At 34.8% G+C, this 27,982-nt stretch overlaps 1 protein-coding gene across 1 annotated transcript in view; it reads right to left on the reverse strand.

Annotated features, from left to right (window-relative positions):
* PTEN (phosphatase and tensin homolog) overlaps positions 1-27,982 on the reverse strand; it is a 91,365-nt gene that overhangs the window by 56,221 nt on the left and 7,162 nt on the right. The window contains exon 2 of the mRNA XM_060102431.1: positions 8,346-8,430. Coding sequence (XP_059958414.1) covers positions 8,346-8,430 — 85 coding nt within the window. The remainder of the gene's footprint in view (positions 1-8,345; positions 8,431-27,982) is intronic.

Consider the following 27,982-nt stretch of genomic DNA (forward strand, 5'->3'; position numbering starts at 1 on the left):
ACTTGTACACAGTGTGCTGTGGAGTCTTCAATATACTGCCATATTGAATAGGAAGAGAGTTTCTGTATGCTACATACTGGATAATTCTACCTATACTACATTCTGGAAAAGTCAAACAGAAGCTTTACAGTGGAGACTGTAAAAACATCAGTGGTTGCCAGAGGCTGGGGAGAAAGAGGGATGAATAGGCAAAGCACAGACCACTTTTAGGGCAGTAAAACTACTCTGTATGATACTATAATAGTGGATATATATTTATAATGATAAATTTGTCCATAGCCACAGACTGTACAATACCAAGAGCAAGCCCTAATGTAAACTATGGACTTCACATGATAAAGATGTGTCAATGTAGGTTCATCAATTAAAACAAACGTACCACTCTGGTTGCGGACATCGATAATGAAGAAGCTATGCATAAATAGCAGGGGGTATATGGGAAATCTCTGTACCTTCTGCTCAATATAGCTGCGAATGTAATATGGCTCTAAAAAATGAAGTCTATTAAAAAAAAAAAACAACAACACTCCACAGCTAATATGATATGCTATGGTAAAAGACAAAGTTTTTCCTCTAAAGTAAATAACAAGGCAGGAGGCCTGTTTTCACCACTTCCATCCAAACATAGTACTGAATGTTCAAGCCAGAGTAATTAGGCAAGAAGAAGAAAAAAAGGCATCCAAATTAGAAAGAAAGAAGTAAAATTATGTTTGCAGATGACATGATCTTATATATAGAAAACTTTTAAGATGCCACAAAAAAATTGTTAGAATAAACAAATTCATCAAAGTAGCAGCATACAAAATTAACATGCAAAAATCAGTTGCATTTTTATACAATAACAATGAACAATCCAAAAAGGAAAATTAAGAAAACAATTCTATTTACGATAGCATCAAAAAGAATAAAATATCTAGGAATTATCTTAAGCAAGGAGGTGAAATGCTTGTACACAAAAAGCTACAGAACACTGTTGAAAAAAAATTAAAGAAGACCTAAATAAACAGAAAGATATTGCATGTTCCTGGATTAGAAGACTTGATATCGTTAAGATTTCAATACCATACTAATGCAATTCCTAGCAAAATCTCAACAACTATTTTCTTTTGCATGAATAGAAAATTCCATCCTAAAATTCATATGGACTCTCACAGGACCCTAAATCGTCAGAACAACCTTGAAATAGAAGAACAACATTGTAGGACTCACAATTCCTGATTTCAAAATTTACTTTGTACAAAGCTACAATGTATGGTACTGGCATAAAGACAGACATACACCAATGGAATAGAATAGAGAGCTCAGAAATAAAACCTTGTATATATGGTCAAATGGTTTTTGATTAGTGTGCCAAAATTATTCAATAGAGAAAGGAGAGTCTTTTCAATAAATGGTGCTGGGAAATGTGGATATCCACTTGCCAAAGCATTAAGTTGGACTTTTATCTTGCATCATATACAAAAATTAACTCAAAATTGACCAAAGACCTAAATTAAAGACCTAAAACTACAAAACTCTTAAAAGGAAAGACAGGGGAAAAGCTCATGACATTGGATTTAGCAATGATTTCTTGGATGCAACACCAAAGACACAGGCAACAAAAAACAGATACACTGAACAGCATCAAAATTTGAAACTTTTATGTATCAAAGACAAAAGCAACATAGTAAAAAGGCAACCCATAGGATGGAAGAAAATATTTGCAAATCACATATCTAATAAAGGATTAATATCCAGAATATATAAAACTCAACCACAAAAAACCAAACCATCCAATACATGAACAGGCAAAGGACTTAAATAGATATATCTCCAAAGAAAATATAATAGTTGTGTCTCCAAAGAAGACACACAAATGGTCAATAAGCACATGAAAAGATGCTCAACATCATTTATCATTAAGGAAATGCAAATCAAAACTACAATGAGATACCACTTTACATCCATTAGGATGGCTATCATCCAAAAAAACCAACCAAACAAACAAAAAAAACCCAGAAAGCCCAGAAAATATCAGTGTTGGCAACGAGAATGTGGAGAAATCGGAACATCTGTACATTGCTGGTAGGAATGTAAAATGATACAGCCACAGTAGAAAACAATATGATAGTTCCTCAAAAAAGTAAGCATGGAATGACCATTTGACCCAGCAATTCCACTTCTGGGTATATACCTAAACAAATTCAAAGCAGAGACTTGAACACACAGTGGTACACCCATGTTCATACCAACATTATCTACAATAGTCAAAAGGTGGAAGCAACCCAAGTGTCCATCAACAGATGAATGGATAAATAGATTGTGGTATATACATACAATGACACATACCACAATATGGTGAACCTTAAAGACATTACAATAAGTGAAATAAGTCACAAAAAGATAAATATTAAATGACTTCACTTATGTAAGGTACCTAGAATGGTCAAACATATAGAAACAGAAAATACAACAGTGGTTTCCAGGGGCTGGGAGTAGGGGGAATGGGGAGTTACTGTTTAAAGAGTACAACATTTCAGTATGGAATGATAAAATAGTTTTAGAGAAGGATAGTGGTGATAGTTGCACAAGGATGTGAATATACTTAATGTTACTGAAACTGTACACTTAAAAATGGTTAAAATGAAATTACCTTGTATATATTATACCACAATAAAAAAAATTACTCATCTCCATCTCTTTTCATCCTCAAACCCATATTTTTCCCCCCAAAACAACTACCCTCAAGTACTGGAATTCCTTTTCCTGGTATTTAATTCAGCATTTCTATATAATATACGTAATAATGCTTTTTGTAGATTTATCAATTACCTGCATATTTTCTGCCATGTTAGAGGAGGCTTACAAAACCAGTAGTACCCCCAACACAAATATTTCACTTCTCTTAATCCCCTTCAAATGGTAACATCACAATTTTGGGTTAAATAAATCAACAGATATTAAATTTAAATTTCTTCCTGTTTCTAACTCACCTAATTTCCTAAGACTCTATTATATTTTCTCCCAAATACTTCAATATCCACATATAATTTATTTCCCTGAAGCCCTCTGTCCTACTGCTCTAATCACTACTGGTTACTCTTCAGCTTTGTGGCACTGTTGTCACCCTGGGACTTTCCTTTGTTGTTTCTCAGTTGTATTCTCTGCTTATCGAAGCCCTTTTCTTTTCTTTCATGGTTTATTTCCCTGTTTTGCTAGGGAACATCTTCTAATAATCTCCTAAGATATGTTACAAGGACAAATTGTTTTTAGTCCTTGAGTGTCTTTTTTTTTCCTACTCTTGCACTTGATTGATGGTTTGGCTAGATACAGAATTCTAGGCTGACTGTAGAACATTTGAAGTGCTGTTCCTCCATCTTCTATCTTTAATTCTACTGCTGAGAAGTTAGATGCCACTGATATTCCTAATCCTTTCTAAATGATCCTGAAATCTTTTGAGAAATTCTCATTATTCTTGGTATTTTTTATTTCAAAATAATTTGTCTTGTATTGGCCTGTTTTCACTTATTGTGCTTGGCACTATATAGATCTTTTCAATCTGGAGACTCAAATCCTAAAGAAACGTCTGGTATAATACCAGAAACGATTTTCTTTGATGATTTCCCACACTGTGTGGGGACCAGCACTGTGTTAGGCCAAACAAAGGACATCAACAAGCTAGATGAGCCCAAGAGTTTACAGTTTTTGTCCTCTGATATACAGGATTCTATGGTTATTAAGGAAATCAGCTTTGGAATCTGACAGACCTGGACTCAATCCTCAGCCTCAGTTCTTACCAGCTGTGGCACTTGGGGAAGTTAGCTTCTTTTAAACCATCTATGAAATGGGGATTGCTTTATTGTAGCAATTTAATAAGATGACTCATGTAAACTGCTTATACAACAGTAACACATGTATATAATAAATGTAAATAAATGTCACCTATTATTAAAATATCAAAAATTGAATTGGTGCAGATAATTTAATCATTGTCAAATCCTTCATGGCTTCACTATTTGTAAAGAATAAGACTAATAGGGCTTCCCTGGTGGCGCAGTGGTTGAGAGTCCACCTGCCGATGCAGGGGACACGGGTTCGTGCCCCGGTCCGGGAAGATCCCACACGCGTGGAGCAGCTGGGCCCGTGAGCCATGGCCGCTGAGCCTGCGTGTCTGGAGCCTGTGCTCCGCAACGGGAGAAGCCACAACACTGAGAGGCCAGTGTAAAAAAAAAAAAAGACTAACAAAAGAAATGGGAGGCAGCAAATGGGGACAGGGTTTTCTTCTGGGGTGATAAAAAATGTTTTGGAACTTGACAAAGGTGGTGGTTGCAAAACATTGTGAGGGTACTAAATGTAAGTGAATTGTATGCTTTAAAGTGGTTAATTTTATGTTATGGGATTTACACCTCAATAAAAAAAAGGAAGCAGGAAACAGAGAGGCAATATGAGGGAAGAAGTCGAAAGCTGCTGGAAAGGGAGAGGGAATTGATATCCTTTCCTCTAAATTATTTTGAAGCTTTCCTCTAAGTAATCTCTTTTCAACTCTTTTTAACTGAACAACCAATAATGGTAATGCTGAGATGACAAACACCTTTTTTATTGAAAATCAACATACAATTAAGGTTGATTGAGAGATCAGCATGTGATTAAGAGAATATTTGAAAATTTTCTTCGGGAAGAAAATGTATAAAACAGGAAAGGGGAAGATGGACTTTTGAATCTATAATACAGCTACTTATATATGGGTAAAAAAGCTGATAGTATACAAGACAATGAATAAAGGCTTTTTTCAAAAATCACTATATATCAGGAGACTGAGCTCTAAGCATTTCCTCATAATAAATACAGAAATCTTCCCACATATAAAATCTTTCCAGTAAAAGAGGAGGAAGTAAATTATTTCCTACTGACAAACTAGAGGAAAATATTGTTATATACATCTTTTTTCATTTTCAACATTTCCCAAATTGTGCTCCATGGAACACTATTAGCACTAGAGAGATGCTATTTACTACACTACAAAAGAAAAGAGAGAGAGAGAAGGGAGAAAGGAGGGAGAGGAAGAGAAATGGAAAGAAAAGGAAAAAAAAAGGAAAGTAACATATTAAAATTTCACTCTTGGAAGATTTACAATGAGTAATAGCACATTAAAGGTTCTGCAGTAAGAAAGCCAGTTCACCTCTATTAAACCTAAACTTTCCTGATTTATTAGGTACAGAACAGTTCTCAAGCTATGTCTGTTAAACATATGAAGCATCAATTTGTTAAAGATTGCCTAGAGTTATACCAGATAACATGTAAATTAGATAACTTCAATATTAGCCTGAGGGATAAGATTAATACACACACACACACACACACACACAAGATTAATATACATATCAAAGAATAATCAATCACCTGAATAAAACATTGTTTCATATTACCAGCTGGTCACAGCAAGAGTTTAGTGGCAAGAAAAAAAGGGGAGAGAAGGCAGTATTAAGAAGAAAAAAAAATCTGGGAAGAGCTAGTTCTTCAACTTCCCTTCTATGAAATGACCCTGTCCTGCCCTGTCAATTCTGGTCGCTTATTAAAGAAAACATCTGCAGTTAAGATATTAAGAAATTTCAACTTGGTTCACTTTTTCACCTCTTTTTATTTTTTACATTAAATTCCTGATCCCAGGAGGTAACTTCAAAAGGAGAAGTTAAATATTTGTCACAGAAGTATTACTTTGAGTACCTCAAGTATAAAATCTCATGTTGTTATAATAAACCATATCCCTAAACAGTTAAATAATTTAAGCATGAAGATATTTGTAATTTGATTTTATTTTATTCAAAGCAATGACGTACAGCAACAACCAAGTCTGAATTCTGTACAATATTTCCTGCTTGGAGAGAAAATCATAGGGAAAATATGGAATTAGAGAAGAAAAGGTAATTTTAAGTATTCTTTAGACATCCCAATGTCTATATCCCAGTGTTTTCTTTTTGTTAACAGAAAAGATATAAGAAAATAAAGACATTTTTCACTGAGATGTTATCATCTTTGAACCAAAAAGGAATCATTACTGATTAGTACTAGTGTCTCCAATATAGTGTAAGCCATTCAAGGAAATCAATTATTTAGGAACTAGAGACAGTCATTTCCATGGAGAGGTTAATCCTAACACGCAATCTACTTAGGAATTATTTATTTTCATCTTACTTCATAGGAAAAACTACATCTTCCTTCCTGGTCACTGTTCATCCTTTCTCATAAACTAAGGGGGGCGGGTAACTGAGGCCAACAAAGCCTTACTGGCCATTTATCCACCAATCCAAAACAAACAAACAAAAACAAAACAAGCACAGCATAGCTATTATGTTCAGTTGATAATTTTTCATTTTTATGTGTTATTACCATTATCACTGGGGTGATAAGATCAATTGGCTAAAGTAACCACTGGCTAAATAACAATCCATACACATAAAACTTTTTTCAAGAGTGACATTTGAAAAAGTCAAAAGCTAGATAAAATAAACTTTAAAGAAGATAGAATAAATTTCAACCTTTGTTCCTGATTACAAGCTAAATGTGTGAATCTTAATTCAGAGGCATAAAGGCAGAGGTTATGAAGTCAGAAGATGACAGATCAAAATACTTCCCAGCATAGTAGTTGCTTGATGACGTTATTACAACCTAAGATCCGATAATCATACCTACAGAACCAGAAACTGGACTTTATCAGTAACCTGAAACATGATCAATCAGCCTCAGTAAATTCAGTCAAAAGAGACTAATTCACATTCAGAAGAGAACAATGTAAAAATTAGGATAATTTATCACAAGGATATCCTTACAGTGATCAGAAAACACGTCCTCTGCTCAGAGTACTCATACTCCTTTTCAGTGTAAGTATTAATCTGACTTGGTTGAATACAGAATTATAGTAATATGAAGTAGACAGATTTCAGAGATGTTTCATCTAGGCCATAAAGAGGCCTGATAAACACTCCTGCACCACAGCAGCAAACACATGTTGGATGACTGCACTCATTTCCCAGATTCTCCATCTCTTGAGTCAAACTTTACTTCTCTTATTCTTTTTTCTATCATTCACTGCATTTTCTGTAGATGGGTATTATCACTGACTAAGCCATATCAAGCTGTTGCTCCCATGGATCTGCGATATTAAACGTTCTTCCACTGTGTCCTGCCCAACTATGAGAAGGCAAATTCATTTCCTATTTTCAAGTTCTTAAATAGTTCCTTTGACAGCCTCATGTACCATCTATAACCATAACAGAAACTACAAAGAACACTGGGAGTTTTTTGTAGATACTGAAATTTAATTCTGAACACATTACAAAAATCCAATTGGATACAACTCAATACTGCAAAAATGTAAATATACTCTGGCTCAAAGCAAATTGCTAAAAATTAACCACTTAGTAAAACAACTATGGCTAACTCATGTGAGAGTACAGATAGTCTTATATACTAAGACAACTATTTAAGGATTCTACATTTGCAAAAAGCTTTACAAAGTGTTTTCCTGCACATTATAACATTTAATTCTCATAACCACCAAATATTTAAATTGAAAGTCTCCAAAAAAGATACTTCTGAGAGTACAGGGAATAATCCAAAATTTTAACTTTTAAAAGCCAATTAAAGTTCCTACTGACATTTTACAGTTAATTTATTTATACACATATTTTTTGCTCTGAAATTAGAAAACATATTGACTATTTACATAGCAGACATAAAATATATTATGTACTCTTAGGTCATAAATGTATTTAAAATTATTTAAATGAGCCTTGAGAACTACTGTTCAGAACTGAATGATAATTACACTTAGAAAATTATGCAAAATTGTAACGCAAACACTTAGGCTTTGGTATGCCCAGCAACTCCTTTCTAGATCCCCTGTACCAAATACTTCTTCAGGTCCTTGGTACACTTATGCCCCATTATAAACTGCTCTATGTAAAATTACATGGTACCAGGTACCTACACCTTAGCATAAATAAATTTAAGTGAATAAATCCACTCAGGATTTTAAGGATAATACCCAATTGTGAAATAAAAGACAAAAATCACAGTGTAATGGAATCCAGACATTAAACTGGTGAGGGGCATTTTATGGAGTCCATGAAATCATATCACATACACCTGATTATGTAAAAGGTCAGTTCTTATCAAATGAGTTTTATCCCATTGAGGCCAAGTTGGTACGTGAAGCAAGAAAAAAGCAGTTATAGGTCACAAACATAATAAAAATAAAGTTTACATCACAATGTACATCTTTTTCTGTGGTTTAGAAATCTTTTCTAAATGAAAATACAACACGAATATACATCAATATTTGAAACAGAAAATTAAAGAGTTCTTACCTTACTACATCATCAATATTGTTCCTGTATACGCCTTCAAGTCTTTCTGCAGGAAACCCCATAGCAATAATGTTTGGATAAATATCTGAGTACTTAAGTTAAGGAAATATGTAACAATGCAAATTACAGGTACACATTTTAAAACATTAGCTGATTGAAATACACAACAATGCAAACTACATGTACATGTTTTAAAACATTAGCTGATTATAAAAAGAAGCTCTCCCCACTACAAGCTACGCTAATAAAAGATTGTCAAATGTATTTACTTATAAGCCATTATGTGTAATTAAGAAATACAGGTAATTAAGAAATACCGACCCCAAAAAAGACCGTCAAAACAATTATATGACAAAACAATTTTTAAATCCTTCTACTCAATATATTTAGAATGCACCTAAGGTAAAAGGTAACTTCCATATTTACAGTCCTAAAGTATCGGGACAAAACCCAAAACTCAAAATAAAAACAAAACAAAAAACAGCTGTACAACTTCTCATTTTTCATGGTTGTAAAAGGTACTACAGTATAGAGAAAAGTAGATACAATTAAGAGTTAGAAAGTCAGATTTAAGAACTGGTTATGCCTCTAATCAGTTGTATAAATTGGACAACTCAACCTTTCCTATTCTACACAACAGTTAGGTTGAGAAGACCACTATGATCTCTTCTAGCCCTTGGTATTTATGACTTGATAATGCTGAATTGAGGTAGAAACTTATTCTCACTTCCAAACAAGGTAATCAATATTTAGCATGCCCATTCTATTAACTTATGTTATATACTGCAGTTGCATAAAACAAACTTCTACCCTCAAAAATTTGTATCAGATTAACCATAAAAAAGCACCAATAATCTACATTTCTATGCATTTTGTCCATCATACTAGCTCTCATTTCTTGAGCTCTATCAACCCTCTCTAATCTCATGATTTTCTGACACAGAAACCAGCCAAGCTAATCTGCCTTAAGCCACTCAAGACCATCTCTAAAGCTCTATGCCCACCTACTTGGACCCATTCATCTTCCAAATACAATTCAAAATTCACCAAATCCAGTGCCCTTTTAAAGATCTTTATTCTTTATTTCTGCTGCATTCACACTATTGAGCCTTATTTCAGTATTATTTTCAATCTAAAAATAACTATTAAATTACTAAAAGCTTTCATTTTGATATATCATTATAATTTAAGAAAAGATTATATTACTATATGTTCTACCTTTATGATTACTAGTACTGCTTGGACAGATCTACAGAATATTTTAAGAAAAAAATGTGCACAACAGAGTATATAGTATGTTACCTTTTGTATAAAAGAGATATTTTATAAAAGAAATATTTACACATATTTTTGTTTGAATTTGAACCCTCCCCCCACACACACACACACAGATAACTGAGAAACTAACAAAAATGGCTGCTTCATAGAGAAGGGGAGGGGAAAGAGGGAAGCACACATTGAAACAAATAAATCTGATTAAATATCAAATTGGTAACCAGGAGAAAGGATTTATTTCAAGGGTTATTTGGACACTAATTTTACTGTACTTCTGGGCAGGAAGTATTCTAAGAAGGAAGAGAGCTACAAAGAAATTTTAAACTTCTTCCAATAGTTTATTTCTAATAATATCAGTATTGATACCTTCAAATTTTTTCCTTATATTATAGGAAAAAACAATGAAGTTATGTTAATGACTTGAAGATTCATGATTATTACTGTAAGAGAAAAGAGATACCATTATAAAATCAAGAACTCAAGTAATAACTGAAAATATTAACGTGAACTCATGTTTGTAGAACTCTATATTGTTTAGGTCTTTTCAAAGAAATGGCCTAAAAGTATGTCACCTTAGCAATAGTAAACACTTCTAGAACCCGATTTCATCCCTAATATCATAATACACTAAAGGGTACCAACTCCTTGGAAAACTGGTTGATGTCAGATCTGGGGCAGGGAAGGTACAAGGTAAGCCTGGGATATCTTTCTGTGCCAAAAAGCAGGAAGGCATACAGAGATTAGTGGTCTATATCAAACAGACAAAGGAGCTAGCATGAAGGATATCACAATGGCTAAATGTGTGACAAACTGAGTATCAAAGAAAAAATTTAAATGGTAGTAAATTAAAGAATCCTGAATAAAATGAAAATCCGTGAGTCTATAAAGATACTCAAAACAGAAAAAGTTAGAGCAACTAAACAAAAAATTATTTTCATTTATAACTTTTGATAAAAGTGGCTATTGGAATAGTTCTTTACTTTGAAATTGGTGAAGGGGGAGATTAAGGATTTATCCTACTTTTCCTGTAGGAACTCTATTTCAGGGAAAGCAAATAACTCCATTTCATAAAGCAAACGCAACAGAAAATACCAGTTAATAAACATAAAAAGACAGAATTAGGAAAATCAAACTTTGCAAGCCCTAATAAAATTACTGATTTAGGCAAGGATCAACAAATGGTGCTAAACCAATAGGTGAGTGGATAATGAGGAACTGAACTTCCGTACAGAGCCAGAGTAACATTGCACAAAATATCTTCCAATGTAAGAAGACAAATATAATTGAATAATGGGCAGAAAAGACTGTCATCACCCAATTTCAGTGGTCAATCTCAGCATTACCAAGGAAATTAAGTAGAGATCACATAACTTTTGATGTGCTGCAATATGAAGAACATAGCATCATCTATGATAGCCAAATCATCTTCAACCTGCAAATCCACCAAGCACTTAGAGATATAAATTTTAACTTAGAGACACTATATGAGATAGAACAAGCTAAATGACATTATGAGCATAAACTGGACAAATTCAAAAGGTCTACAGGACATGATGCAGTCTCTGTCAAATTATCTTTTTAAAAAGTCAAATATCATTTTAAAAGGGGAGGAGGAGAGGGATGGGTAGCTATCCTTGATTTAGAAAGACATAAGGGTTCTAACAGTCAAGTTCACTGGTACAATCCTGTTCTGGTTACTGTTTTAGGCAAACCAGCCATTAACGACATTTTTAGAAATTTTAATATGATCTGAGGATTGGCTGAGATGAAAATTTACAGAAATGGAATAGTAGACATTATTATTGACTGAAAAAAAGGTTTCAAGAGAGAAGGTACAGTGTGACACCATTTTGATAAAAGAAAACATATACAGTATACCTGTATACTTAATTAAATTAAAATATGTAGACAAAAAGATTACAACTGAAGTACTAAAAGTAATAATCTCTAGATGGTAAGAACATATATTTTTTCTCATTTTTGCTTTTTTTTTCAGTACGTGGGCCTCTCACTGTTGTGGCCCCTCCCGTTGCGGAGCACAGGCTCTGGACGCGCAGGCTCAGCGGCCATGGCTCACGGGCCCAGCCGCTCCACTGCATGTGGGATCTTCCCGGACCGGGGCACAAACCTGTGTCCCCTGCATAAGCAGGTGGACTCTCAACCACTGCGCCACCAGGGAAGCCCCATTTTTGCTTGTTTTGTGTTCTGTATTTTTGGTATGATGCACCTGTACTATTTCTATAATGGGTTTTAAAAATTATGTTTGTTTTATAATTATCTCCAAATCTATTTACTAAGTGTCTTGACAAAATACTCTCTTGCCCTATATGACTTACAATCAGCTTTGTATGTAGTTTTTAAAAATGCTTAATTTCTTTGGGCCAGGAACAATTTTTGTCACTTTAAGAATACATAAATTCACCCTCAACCTCAAAGGGTTCTTCTACTATAAAGACTCCAAAAGAAAACCATTAGGATTAACATTTTTAACATCACGATTATTAGCTGTCATCTATTATTCTCACATAAGAAAGTAGCCCCACTTAAAAATGTAGCTCTTATTTAACTATCAAAATGTTTTAGCATATTGTACACACACACACACACACACACACACACACACACACACACACACACACACACACACACACACACACACACACACACACACACACACAGAGAGAGAGAACAGGGCTTCCCTGGTGGCGTAGTGGTTGAGAGTCCGCCTGCCGATGCAGGGGACGTGGGTCCGTGCCCCGGTCCAGGAAGATCCCACATGCCGCGGAGCGGCTGGGCCCGTGAGCCATGGCTACTCTGCCTGCACGTCCGGAGCCTGTGCTCCGCAACGGGAGAGGCCACAACAGTGAGAGGCCCGCGTACCACACACACACACACAAAAAACAGAACAGAGGCTCAAATCAAGCCTAAGCAGTACAATTCCTGAAAATGAATCTTTACTTTTTAACTCTGTCTTATAGAGTAGAAACATAAGAAAATGGGAAATAGCAGTCAAGAAAATGAGGCAGCAGTAGGGAACCCAAAGCAGTGGCAGCTGCCACAAATCTGGAATTCCTACCTCAAAAATTATAAAGACATTTTAGTAAAAAATATAAACTGAAATAATGCCAAGTTTTTCTGAGCAATGCAACAGAAAATTTGTTATGTAAAAAAATTTTATTACTACTAACAAACTTACCTAACCATTAATTTCTGTGAGAATGCTAGTAAGATTCTAGCCTTACAGAAAAGCATAGAAGTGGGGGGAGGGATAAATTAGGAATTTGGGATTAACAGATACACACTACTATATATAAAATAGATAAACAACAAGGACCTACTGCACAGCACAGGGAATCATATTCAACACCTTGAATAACCTATAATGGAAAAGAATATATATATTCTTATAATCATATATATATAAAACCGAATCACTTTGCTGTACTCCTGAAACACTGTACTTCAATAAATTTAAAAAGAAAGAAAAGCATAGAAATATAAAGCCCCTTGAAATGCAGTCGTTTTAACAAGGACTAAACTCAAATTTATCCTTGTACTATGAATATTAGTTAAAGTAAATAAGGTTGCAAAGGGCTTGGTTAACTTACTTAAGAAAAATACTTAACAGTAACTACACATAACTGGGGATGTTATATACTCATTAAAGTAAATTCAGTCAGCCCCCTCCTTTATTTACTTAATTAGGAGGGGGGCAACTGAATTTACAGATTTCCAAAACTGATGTCAGCAACTAATAATAATGTCCAAACACATTTTGAACATTCAAAAACACATTGAACATTGTGCAAGGGGCACTGAGAACGTAAGACTAAGTAAGCAAAGATTACAGCACTCTAGGAGTTCCTATTCTATCAGGGAAGACAGACGCACAGACATACAACTGTGCCAAAGGCCCCACTATGTATACATAAGATCAAGATATTTTAAGAGCTAGAGAAAGAGGGATTAATTCTGTAGAGGCAGACATACAGCTTCACAAAGTAGGTAGTAGTATGTTAGATAATCCTTAAGAAATAGGTCATACACCAGTAAACAGAAGAAGAACAATTACAACATTTCAAACAGAGGGTAGAGCAGATACATGGAAATACATAAAATATCCAGAAAAAGTGAGCAGTCCAGTATAGCTCACATGCAAAGCTTTATGGAGAATGTGGCAGGACTGACAGAAGATTAGGTCTGGTTTTAAGGATGCTGTGACAGGAAGTTCAATTCAATCAGACAGATAAGGAGTCAAAGGCCAGGATCAACATGGGAGTTTCTTGCAGAGCAACAATCCAATCCTTCCTTTAAATAGAATCTAGGAATTTAGCCTTCTTAAGGTTTCATTTTTCCTCAGACTCCCGACATCCTTATTCATACAGTTTGAGATTTTACCCAACACTTTGGCATCCATCATAAATTAGAAAAACAGAGAACATGTCCCAGACAGTATGCCAAATACATTCTCACTTAATCCTAACAATCCTATGAAGTAACATTACCACTTCATAGATGATGAAACTGAGGGTCAAAAAGATTGGTCCCAAAGCCAGCAAGTAGTTAGTTACAATTCAAACCCATTATGTACGTAACTCTAAAGCCCAAGCTTTTTGTACCATTCTGCCTCAAAAGATTAAGATTTTCTATACTTCCAAATCAATAATAAAAATATAAAATTTTCAAAGGAAGCAGATTCAAATGAAAGTAATTTACTAATCACACGTTAAAACTAAAAAACTTCTAAAAATACAAAAATCTACTGGTATTTCCAAAACTGATGTCAGCAACTTATGAATGCTCAATTTTGAGGCAAACATTTCTCATGCCAAGAAGTATGTCAATAAATAAAACCTTTCTAACATATGATTTTTTTTGCTTCCCATTAAAATTTTTATGACATACTTTTTAGACAATTTAAACCAAATAGGAATAACTGAGGGGGGGGAATATATATATATATATATATATGACTTCTAATACAGAATAGACTTAACTTGCACTTACTGGATATTATTTTGAATAATAAGTAGAGTGGGCTAATAAAAGTACCTATTATATATGGGTGTTATAAAGATTACATGATTTAATATATGAACAATGCCTAGAACACAGTGATGTCTATGAAATGAACAAATGGTATAACCACAGATCTTAAGAGCCCACCGCTATTTGGTTGGTTTTCAATGACAATGAATTGTTGAATAACCTAACCCTTCTAAAGAACATCAAAACCCAACAGAATCTTTAACTCTTTAAAATCTTTACTATATCAATTTGCCTTTTTATTTAACTTAAGAACATGTGCAAAATATAACTCCGAAAGGAAAAAAAAAAGCCTTCTTTCCCCACATCAGTGGCTCCTGCACATGCAATAAGGAGAGAGTAAGAAATGCATACATGGTACTATCTTGCCTAGGTTGGATGCCACCATAGCTACAGGAGATCTGATATACACTGGACAGTCTTTCCCCACTCCCCCCTCCTTCAAGTAAACATGTTAAAATGTGTTTTGTTTTTCTCTAATTGAGGTATAATTTACATACAATTAAATACACAGATCTTAAGTGACTGGTTTATGAGTTCTGATAATTTATATATATACAGTATATCATGTTTGATTCAAGTGCTACAACAATCCCTTCACACCACAGAACACTGTCCAAAGAAAATAATGAATAAATAAGTTAAGTTTTAAAATCTGTGCACAGAAGTTGATTCAACCCATAATACAAATGACCTATTATAAAATAATGTGGCTACTATGAGTTAAATAATTTTTATTGGCTGTTCTAAGCATCCAAGCATAACTTAAAACACTAAAAATATGTTCGAAGTTACCTCTAATTAACAAAACATCTTTCAAAAAACTTGTGACTTGAGATCTCATGAGTCTACCTTATCTCAGAAATTTATTTGAGCCTAAATTAATGGGGTTTAAACTATAAATTTACCTTGAATTTTCAAATAGACGATAACAACCAAAAATAGCTCCCTAAGATACTTTGTTTTACTACTTTCCATTCTATTGCACATTTTATTAAAATGACAAGGGAGGGAAAAAATAGCTCCCTAAGCTTTATTTTATAACAATGTGTTCCTGACACAGAGTGAATCTTATTTTAAATATGATAATTACTGGGGGCTTCCCTGATGGTACAGTGGTTAAGAATCTGCCTGCCAATGCAAGGGACACAGGTTCGAGCCCTGGCCCGGGAAGATCCCACATGCCATGGAGCAACTAAGCCCGTGCGCCACAACTACTGAGCCTGAGCTCTAGAGCCCACAAGCCGCAACTACTGAGCCCACGTGCCACAACTACTGAAGCCTGTGTGCCTAGAGCCCGTGCTCTGCAACAAGAGAAGCCACGACAATGAGAAGCCCTCTCACCACACCTAGAGAAAGCCCACGCGCAGCAACGAAGACCCAACACAGCCAAAAATTAATTAATTAAAAATAAATAAATATGATAATTACTAACAGTAAAGCAGTTCTGAAAAGTTTCTCTGTAGTACTCTGTATAGTATACAAATATACTTATCCCTTAACTTATAAACTGAAGTGCAGTGCTCGTATACAAACCAATAATTACTTATTTTTCCTGCCATAATTATTTTAAGGAAAATTATTTCCTGACCACATAAAAGCTATTTTTAGAATTCTAGTTAACTGAAAGTTGTACAATGTGAAGCTATAGCATACGTGGAACATGACAGGTCAAATAAAAAGTGACATGCAGGGCCTCCCTGGTGGCGCAGTGGTTGAGAGTCCGCCTGCCGATGCAGGGGATACGGGTTCGTGCCCCGGTCTGGGAGGATCCCATATGCCGCGGAGCGGCTGGGCCCGTGAGCCATGGCCGCTGGGCCTGCGCATCCGGAGCCTGTGCTCCCCAACGGGAGAGGCCACAACAGTGAGAGGCCCGCATACCGCAAAAAGAAAAAAAAAAAAAAAAAGTGACATGCAGATTTTAGAGAGGTAGTGATCAAAAAGTTTCAAAAAGCAAATCTCAAGTTGCCTGGCTCACAAGAGGAACACTGAGCTAAACTGGCAGTGGGAGTAAAGGAATAAAGTCAGACTAACAAGAGAAGACAACAAGAATCAAAAGCACGTTAGCAAATACCAGGACATCACCATTTAATTTCATTTTCGAGGAATTTCTGGAGCTTTTCCCCTGATTTCTGTCAGTGCTTTCAACTCACAGACACTTAAGGCTCAGGTGAGAGGAAAAGAAATTCAGCCACAGATTCATAAACTACATCAGCTTTACATTTCTTTCAACAAATTTTAACAGGTTTAAATTTAACAAATACTTTCCAAGTATGTCACAGTTAATTCACGTTATCAACTTTTATAATCAAATTATGTTTTAAATACCACTCATGCTCATAGACTTCTATGACTTTCTCATTTAATAAAAGATTTCATATTTCTTAACTAGATTTTATTTTTCCCTAATAAGTGTGTTAAATGTTTGGATCTGGTTTCTGATGATTCTATCGTGAGGAAAGCAGAAATAGGAGTTCCTTGAATTTCCCAGTTGATAAAGTGTTAATTGTTCAGTATTTAAGAACATCTGCCCTGATATACATCATATAATCATCCCTGTACAGACCAAATTAATGCAGCCTAAAATTTTATTTTCTAAAGTGAAAAGGGTATGTAGATACAAAAGCATGAACTTCAGAAATATTAAGAGAAAGAATGCTCAAAAAGATGGGAATTTTAAGAATAAAGAAGAGGGCTTCCCTGGTGGCGCAGTGGTTGAGAGCCCGCCTGCAGATGCAGGGGACACGGGTTCGTGCCCCGGTCTGGGAAGATCCCACATGCCACCGAGTGGCTGGGCCCGTGAGCCATGGCTGCTGAGCCTGCGTGTCCGGAGCACAGGAGAGGCCACAACAGTGAGAGGCCGGCGTACCACAAAAAAATTTAAAAAAATAAAGAAATCTCCAGGAACAACACAGGACACAGGAACTCTGAAATATTTACTAGATGACAGGCCCTGTGCTAAGTACTTAATGCATACTGTCATTTAATATAGAAAACCAGAATTCCATTCTTAGCTTTGCAACTTAAAAGCCTAGACTTCAGATTAAGTTAATCTCTGAGCCTCAAAATTTTTTTTTTTTCTGTAAAACAATGATAATAACACTTGCTGTAACTTCTTCACCGGTTGTTTCAAAGATCAAATGCGATATCGGAAATATCTTTAAATCTGTAAAACTGCAAAGGGGTCTACAATTGTAAATAAGAGATTGTTATTATTTGAGGTTGCGTAAGTTAGAAATGTCCTGTTATTTTTTAGTTTAAATGTCTCATTACAAGGCAACTCAAGACAGTTTTCATAAACAAATTATAAAAGGAATTCCAATATATTAACTTAAATTCACTTCAGCATAAATTTTAGGTTCCTTTTAACACTTTTTAATTATCTGCTAGCAGTGCCAAACCAAAAAGGAAAACTGACTGCCAAATAACTTAGGAACTCTACTAAAGTTTTCTACTTCTCCAAGCAATTTGAACCTCACAACTTTCTTTGATGTTTCTCTATTATACCAACTCTTCTTGACTGAAAATATCTCACTTTCTAAATGACAAATTACATTCTTCAAAGGTAATATCAAGAATTGCTAGTAATTCTTCCACTTAGAAGCAATACTGGTTTGTTTGGTAAGAAATCTGCAAACATGTGACTTCCCTGGTGGCGCAGTGGTTAAGAATACGCCTGCCAATGCTGGGGACAAGGGTTCCAGCCCTGATCCAGGAAGATCCCACATGCTGCAGAGCAACTAAGCCTGTGCGCCACAACTATTGAGCCTGCGATCTAGAGCCCACGTGCCACAACTACTGAAGCCCGCGTGCCACAACTACTGAAGCCCGCGTGCCTAGAGCCCGTGTTCCGCAACAAGAAGCCACCTCAATGAGAAGCCCGCGTACCGCAAGGAACAGTAGCCCCCACTCGCTGCAACTAGAGAAAGCCCGCGCGCGGCAACGAAGATCCAATGCAGCCAAAAACATAAATAAAATAAATAAAGGAATGAGCATCTTAAAAAAAAAAAAAAGAAATCTGCAACCTACAGAGCCATGAAACTGCTGTATCTTTTATTCCAACAATCCCACTCTAACAATATAATCTAAAAAAACAAACCAAGGAAAAAAAAGTAAACCATACAAAGATATTTACAATAGTGCTGTTAGCAAACCATGATATTTAGCCTGATGAAATATTACCTATATAGCTTTTAAAATAAGTACCCATTGACAGATAAAAATTTGTGATAAAAGAGAACACGGAACAGTATGAAAACACTGATTACAAGGATCTAATTATGTTCATATGTACATTAACAAACAGGGAAAGATAATTTCCAGTGACAAATATCTGAAATAGAAGTAACTTTTTTCTATTAAATTGTTCAAATTTAAGAATCATTTTGAAAACATTTCAAGCTAGATATATTGATTACACTGAGTTTAAAAAAAATCTTTTTAAAGGAATAATCAAGGCACTGAAATTTATTTAAATTTAATCAAATTAGAACCATGGAAAAATATCAAGTCACTGATAATGCAAGCAATAGTCTAAAATCCAAAGTACAATTTTTTAGTGTATTAGCTGAGGGATTATTAGTCCCCTCAACTAACTGAATCAACTTTTCTCCGGAGTAGTTGTTAATTATGAAATAATATATCCACAACTGTTCAAGCCTACATCTGTGAACCTCTAAAAATTTAAGTTGCCCAACTAACTGGTTTTAACGAGTATACCAAACAATTACCTTCTTCCTAGGTCTCTGGATGAATACGATAAGACTGATTTCCTGTTTCAGAACTCTGCTGCTGTTAAAATACACACACACACACACCCCTCCCTACAGTGTTGCTCCCACTAAAAAACATCCAAGATTGACTACCAATGACAAATCAAACAAATTATGGCTGTAACACATAGCAACTTTCAAAGATTATCAGTTCAACAACATGCATTAGACATACTTATCCACATTATATACTTGAACCAAGCCAAATGTTAATTCTAATTAGTTTTCTACCATAAAATCTTAATAAAGCATATTAAAGACTGTAAAAGTTAAAATTATATCAATCCATCATTACTCTGAAGTACATAAGAGGGTGTCTTTTATGCTCTAATATTGTTAGACTTATAAATTACTTCTGTAATATCATTCTATTATAAAAGCCATTCTTTTATCATTTATTTTAATAGAAGTGACTACCTAAAACATTAGTTTTGGCTACTCTATAGCTGTGCAAAAAGATAAAAGGCCATTAACTTTTACAGAAAAAAGACGTTCAAAGAGTTAAGGTACAAGATGCCAAGGGATTTGTCAGTAGTTTGACAACAAAGGCCTAGTAACGTTTAGTGCCAATTCACTCAATATTAGCGAACTGCATTCTGGAAGGAACAAAAAGATTCCAAGATTTGTAACTGAATTGATCTTTTAGATACAATCATGAACAAATTTCTTAACATTCAAAAACTACCACACACACACAAGGTATTAAGAAAGCAAAGTTCTAACATAAATGTGTCTCCAACAAGTGGATTTTCTTTTTCCTATTAATTTAGCCAAAACTGCAAGATTTTTAAATTTACTTCTAACAATCAAATTTACTTTTCAAAGAAAGTCCTGTTAATTTGAAACATTTTAAAGGAGAAAAGCTCCAAACAAGTGTGTGCTGTTTCATTTTATATTTGACTTTAATATTATAAAATCAAATCTCTTTATTCCATATCTTAAGTCAGAAAATCATCTGGAAATGACTTACTTTTTCCCCCAATTAGCAAAAAGTTTTGCCTAAGTGCAGTATTTTAATCTGGATAAGAACAATATAAACTAGAAATTCATATAGATTTTAAAATATGAAGGCACACATACTGGCATTCATTACTCTATTGGTAAGAATCATATTACTGATTTTATGATAAGTGCCTTGTTCTAATACTACTGTATAATATGATTCATATTCCCACTGATGGTATTTTAATCATTATATCAATTTATAACTGTTTGAATAAGTATATTATCCAAAAGATCTGAAATTATATATACTAAAATACTAGTCAAAATTCATCTTAAGATTTAATAATATGCAATTTTAGAATATACTAACAGCAATGAGAATAAGGTACATTGCTTGCTTTGAACTGATAACACTTAATTTTAGACAGCATGTTCTTTAAGGGCTATCATTATTAGTATGAATCCAATATTGCAAATGGGGGAGAAAACACAATTACTGATCATGGTTAGTTGTGGAATCTTCATATTCAAAGGAGAACACAGTAAAAATCTTGGAAACTAGTTAGACTGAAACATTAAAGAAAAAACTAACTTAAGGGTTACTAACTTTTTCCACCAGTAAATAAACTTTTAAAAACATAACGTTTGGGGCTTCCCTGGTGGCGCAGTGTTTGACAGTCTGCCTGCCGATGCAGGGGACGCGGGTTCGTGCCAGGGTCCCGGAAGATCCCACATGCCGCGGAGCGGCTAGGCCCATGAGCCATGGTGGCTGAGCCTGCGCGTCCGGAGCCTGTGCTCCGCAATGGGAGAGGCCACAACAGTGAGAGGCCCGTGTACCACAAAAAAACAAAACAAAACAAAAAACCATAACGTTTAACATACAGAAAAACAAAAATACCAAGTTAGACAGGAGGGACAGAAATGAAAAGAGGGGAAAGGAGCTCTTAACACCTCACACCGTTTAAATACTATTAAGTAAACAGAACAGGTGAAGTATTTTAGTACTTGGATAAAAAAAATCTCACCTACACATGCACCACACTTCATGTAAGAGATATAATTTATGTACACACTATCTATCCAAAAAGGTACACAAAGGCAACATGCTGTTCATGGCCTACAATTCAGGAATGAACAAAATCTATAAATTGATGTTAGTAAAACAATCTACTTTCATCAGACATTAATCTGAAATTGGCAAGATGTTTCTTACATGGAAAATAGAAACCCCGGACACAAAGTTGAATTTGAGAACATAAATTCAAAATGGTACCTAAACTGAAATATTATATCTGATCATATTAATCCCTTGGCATGGTAACAAACTTCTCAATAAACAACAATGTCAACATAATAAATAAAACAAAGTAGATTAAAATTAATCAGATCCTATTAAGCCCAATATGCAATTTTAAAGACTTCTATGCAACTCGGCAAGATTAAATTCTTGGGGGTGAAAAGAAATTAAGTTATAGAAACAACTACTGCAATGGTTCAAAATGCAATAGCAAAATTTTAGGGGAAACTCATTTACTAGCATAAGGACAAGAAGTGAGTTATGGTAGAAGAAAGAAGAGAACTTGAAAAATATTTAAGCAAATCTTTAAGGAATACTTATTCAATCAGATCCCTGATTAAGTTCTGTAATAATGAATTCCTATATATCAACTCTTAGGAAAACTACAGTTTAAAAATCTTGTATAACTACAGTATCAAAATCTTGCATAACTTAATACCTCAAGTTAAAACACGATGTTTCCACTTAAATATCCAAACCATCTTCTAAATGTAAATGACTAAAAGCCAGACTTTCATTACATAATCTTTAGTTTCCAACCGCTATCTTTGTATTTAGTATCACTGGCATAACCATCAAGTTTTATTTTTGCAAAAGCTTAAAATTTGCTATTAGTTTTTAAAAATTGTAATTAATAGATGATTCCAAAGAGAGAAGTGTCAAAACCACTTATATCACTAGATTATCTTAACTTTTTCCTATATTTGTGTAACAGATGGCAAACCTTACTTTTTGGACACTATACAAAAATCACAATCTGTGTGACCTTTTCATTATCAAAAAGAATCCAACTAGCCTTAATAACCAGTACCTTAGTGTATTTTACAGTATTAGATATAAACTTGATCACACTGGACAGAACCTAGATATGAAAAATTATATACTTTCCGTATACTAAGTTATTTATTTTATTTAGATTTCCTACCACTAGTCCATGAAAACTATTCATATATTAGATTGCTTTTTGAGTTTTAAAAAAATACATATATTTACTTACAAACAAAACATTTTTGCCTTCATTATGATTTCATTAACACCCAAGAAGGTACATCACACCTAGATTAAAATTTCCTTATGTTTAAGAATTGAAACAATTTTATCTCATTTGGAAAAACGTTACTCTAACAAGTAACTGTGTTTAAAAAAGAGAAAAGTTTGTTTCTTCCACAATATTTTTTTTTCTAACTACATGAATAAATTCATTGAGAATTATCATTTAGCTAATAAGGTTAAAATTATTTCCAGGGCTTCCCTGGTGGCGCAGTGGTTGAGAGTACGCCTGCCGATGCAGGGGACATGGGTTCGTGCCCCGGTCTGGGAAGATCCCACATGCCGCAGAGCGGCTAGGCCCATGAGCCATGGCCGCTGAGCCTGCGTGTCCGGAGCCTGTGCTCCGCAACGGGAGAGGCCACAACAGTGAGAGGCCCACGTACCGCCAAAAAAAAAAAAAAATTATTTCCATGTTTTAGTAACTGATACTTAAAATTAAAATTTGATATACACTAACAAATGCAATTTTTTACCACAAAAATTAATATTGATTATAAATGCAAATGCACATCAAACCTGCATCCATCACTATCACCAATTACTATCACCAAGGCAACTAAGCAAATATCAACTGTATCATTCAAAATATGCTCTACAGAACAGTAACATCATGACAAGTCATACCCTTTCTGATTAAAGAGAGGACAGCAACAGGGTTATAACAACTTTAGTATAAAGTGATGTGACAGTTTATTCAAATTACTTCTATATCCGCTTTAATTTCAACACAATAGGATTACTATTCCTACAATAGCAAAAGAAAATTTGACAGATCAAAAGTGTTTAGATACATTTTATTTTGCCTCACTTTTACATAATTAAAGTATGCTTAAAATTTTAAATATGCAATAACTGTAAGTAAATAAGGGGAAAAAAAGCTTCTAGACTTCAAACTTCAGCTATTTTTTTGTGTAAGAGACTATGATTTTGTGAATCAAAATCATGAAAACCTTTTCTAATATTTAGGTCTGCTTAAATCCACACTAAAGAAAATCTGTAAAGGGCAGAAAAAAAAATTGGCCAAACATTGGATAGATGTTTAATGTATAACTACAGAGAAACAAATATTTCTGATGACTTTGCCATTTAAAATAATTAAGGTAATTATGAGGTGCTTTGGAAATTGTTAAAACACACACACACCTTTAAGTTCACTATGATGAATTATATTTTAAAATAAATGCATATGAACAAAAACTAGAAGCTAACATGGAAATATGAAGTTTCAGAGAAGTAGGACAATAAGTAATTTTTTTAAATTTTTAGTTAGTTTTTATAAAAGAAATATTCTTAAGTATAGTAAAGCAAATGGAGTGTTTTATTCATATACTGAAATAAATACCATATTTATTCAATTAAATTACAATAATAAATGCTACTTGTTTTTCTTAATAAATGTGAAGCTATCACATGATTAGCAGTCCTGGTTTTAAAATATTAGTATCTCTATCTCCTGTAATTTCACAAAGAATCATAACAGTCAAAACTTAAATTTCTAAGGATTTTGAAAATAGGCCTGACGTTTTAATCTGCCTGTGCAAAGTTGAGAGGCAAAGTAAATTGTAATATCAAGTGAACAGAAAAAAATCATAGCAAACAATCAATTCCTAGAACACTTTCGTAATTATGTTTGTCTGCCCTAAAAACAAAACAAAATTCAGAATCCACTAAGCTACCCCCTTGGCATCTTCTCATCTCTGGACTAGTCTAAAACTCCATCCCAATTTTTTTCTAAAACTTTCACACACTAACGCAAGTTTTTAATGTAGATAAATAAAGCACTTTAATTCAACAGGCTGACATAGCAAATTTAGGGTCTAGAAAAGAATGTAACACATGCATCAGAGAACCTTAGAGTTGGCCCTACTTCATCTGGAAAGATATGAGAAATTCTTATAACTTGTCAGAAATTTGCCATTTTACATAAGCTGATTTAACTTCACCACATCTGACTGTAACAAAAACAGCTTTAGAAAAAAAAAGCAGAAGATTAAAGAATGAATTAAACAGCACAAAACAAGTATCCTGTGAGCAAAGTACCTCTTAACTACATAACTAAAGGAAGCAAGCTAAGAATTACTTTTAAAACTAATGGCAATATAAAAATGGAAAGAAAAATGCTTTAATAAAGCATATCCATCCTGTTAGAGTTCTATGTAACACCCTTCTGAATACCTCATATACTGCAATATACTTACACGTTTATTGAAAACATCTTCAGCCTTTTCTGACAGAAGTTCAAAGCAACACCTTCACAATCAGTCAGTCACACATGAGCCTTCTTCAAATAAACCCTTTTTTGTTACCAGAGATATGTTTTGTGGAAAAAGTTATTATAAAGAATACTGGCCTAGCAGCAGTCAGAAAAAATAGATGTTAAAAGCCTAGCTCTATCATTTATTAGCAATTTCACCTTAAATACCACAACCTAAGGAGAAAGGTACTGACTTATCAAATATTATACTTATATACCAGACACTTACACCTCTAAACCAGAGTTTCTCAACCTCGGCAGTGTTGGCAGTTTGGGCTAGGCAATTATTTGTTGTGGATGAGGCTGTTCTGTGCACTGTAGGATGTTTAGCAGCATTCCCGGCCTCTACTCTGAGACAAATGCCAACAGCTTCCGCCCTTTGACCACCCCCACCCCCCGGGGCTGTGACCACCAAAAATGTCTCCAGACATTGCCAAATACCCAGACAAGGTGGAAGGAGATCACCCCCAGTTGGCAAACAATATTCTGAAAATATATTCTCCTAACAAACCTAAAAAGCACCCTACAAGTTAAGGGTTTTTACCATGTTAGAGATGTGAAAACTAAGGTTCACTAAGGTTACGGAGTTTATCTTTTATTACATAACTGATAAGTAGCTGAGCAAGGATTTAAGCTACATTTTAGGTCTAGCTGACTCCCAAATCTATGCTCCTTCCATTCCACTATGCTGCTTTTCTAAACTCACTGCCTCATCCACAAAAACCAGGGTAACACTTGCCATGCTGAGCTACTTAGGGTTTACAAATCAAATGATATAATGTATGTGTAAATTCTATTAAACTAAAAGAGATAACACATTAAGGATTTGCTTGACAGGAGATAATATAACACAGTGATTCACAAAGTGTGATCCCCAGACTACCACCATCAGCACCACCTGGGAACTTGTTAGAAATACAAACTCTGGGACTTCCCTGGTGGCGCAGTGGTTAAGAGCCTGCCTGCCAATGCAGGGGACACGGGTTCGAGCCCTGGTCCAGGAAGATCCCACATGCCGCGGAGCAACTAAGCCCGTGCGCCACAACTACTGAGCTGCGCTCTAGACCCCACGAGCCACAACTACTAGGGCTGTGTGCCACAACTACTGGGGCTGTGTGCCACAACTACTGGGGCTGTGTGCCACAACTACGGAAGCCCGTGCGCCTAGAGCCCGTGCTCCGCAACAAGAGAAGCCACCGCAATGAGAAGCCTGCGCGCTGCAACGAAAGAGTAGCCCCCACTCGCCGCAACTACAGAAAACTCACGCACAGCAACGAAGACCCAACGCAGCCAGAAATTAATTAATTAATTAAAAAAAAAAAAAACAAATTCTCAGGCCCTAACCCAGACCTAATGAATCAGAAACTCTGGAGGTGGGGCAAGTAATCTATGACTTAAAGCCCTGCAAGTTATTCGAATGCCATCTAAAGTTTTGAGAACCACCGATGTAACATAATGGGAAAAATACTGCACGAGGTACCTAAAAACCCTGCATCCTTCTTTGGACCCAATCTTCAGGTAGCCTTTAACAAGTTACTGATTTTTTTTTTTTTTTTGGAGCTATGATTCCTATACTACAAAAATGAGGAAAGTAATGCTTGTACCATCTCTTAGGTTGCTCCTTTTTTCTTTGCAAAATCAAATGAGCTAATGATTAAGAAAAGGCTTTGTTAATGAAAAAATACTAAACAAATATAAGACACTGTTAGGGTATATGCTAGCTAATTCTATTAATTAAAAAAAAAACCTTCTGACTTAAGCCCTCACTTTTTCATCTTTCATACTTCATAAACAAGTAAGTTAAAATGTTAAGTAAATTTTACAAGGCTAAGTTAAGCCTGGCAAAGTACTGTTTTCATATTATGAAAGGAAAAAAAGTCCAGGTATTCCACTTTAACTCTGATAGACTCAGAATAAAGTAATTAATAAATACATTACACCTAAATATCAAGCTTGGTAACATTCCCCAAACTTCTTTTTTTTTTTTTTTTTTTGATTTGAAGAGAGTTTAATGCAAGGACTGCTTAAAGGCAAGGTAACCAATAAGGAATACTGAAGCATCACAGAATTTAGCAATGGTGGTAAGCCTTGTAAACCATTTTCACCCCTAGGCCTAAAGGGACAATGGAAGGCAGCCATTATTGGAATAAAGAGCCATAGAAGAGGAGCCGTCATAAAGGAGCTATAGTCTTAGTGCCCAACAGCACCCCCTGCCAACTCGCCCTCTTCCCTCCAATATTCTGCTAGAGCCTCCGGGGGGCTGAATCCAAATGGAAGCCAGAGGATAAGGGAGCCTGAATGAGCCACCTAAGGAGGTCAGTCTACCAGGCCTCAAAGAAGGGTGGAGAAAGGCGGAAAATGAATCTTGATGGGCAAACAGAGGATATCCAGCACTGTCCATCCCCCACACCCCAAAAAAGCAATAACACTGTTTCATATCCAAACAGGTACCCAAACTTCATTTTAAAAGTAGAGAAAAGATTTCGATTCTATTTATTTAATCTCCAGTAAGTTACGAGTAACTAGAATACTCAAAAAGAAGAGTCTCACTAAATTCATGAGAGCAAAAGAATTTTAAATGGAAAAAACAATTGCACACATTTTAAAACAAGGAGTTGTTTGCAACTCTGAACATGTATGCTATATTTATAAATCACTTTAGGAATACATATGATTTAAAGAATCAGATCACAACCCATTTCATAATACCTTAAATAATTATATCCTCTTTAAAAGATCAAAAATATTAAACATATAAAATTAGCAGAATGCAATCCCTGTAATTACTACTAAAGAAAATAGAACCTTATTATATTTAGCCTGAGAACCTACAAAAATCAAAATAAATAAAATTGAAAGCTATTCAGAAGTGCTTTAATAACACTAAATCAACTAAGTTTTGGGTATTAATATAAAACAAATACAGGGGCATGAAGCATTAGAGAGAAAGAGAGGGAATTTTAGATAACTAAATTTTCCTAAAAGCTGTCAAAATGAA

This window comes from Mesoplodon densirostris, chromosome 1, assembly GCF_025265405.1.
Source record: "Mesoplodon densirostris isolate mMesDen1 chromosome 1, mMesDen1 primary haplotype, whole genome shotgun sequence".
NCBI classification, from domain to species: Eukaryota; Metazoa; Chordata; class Mammalia; order Artiodactyla; family Ziphiidae; genus Mesoplodon; species Mesoplodon densirostris.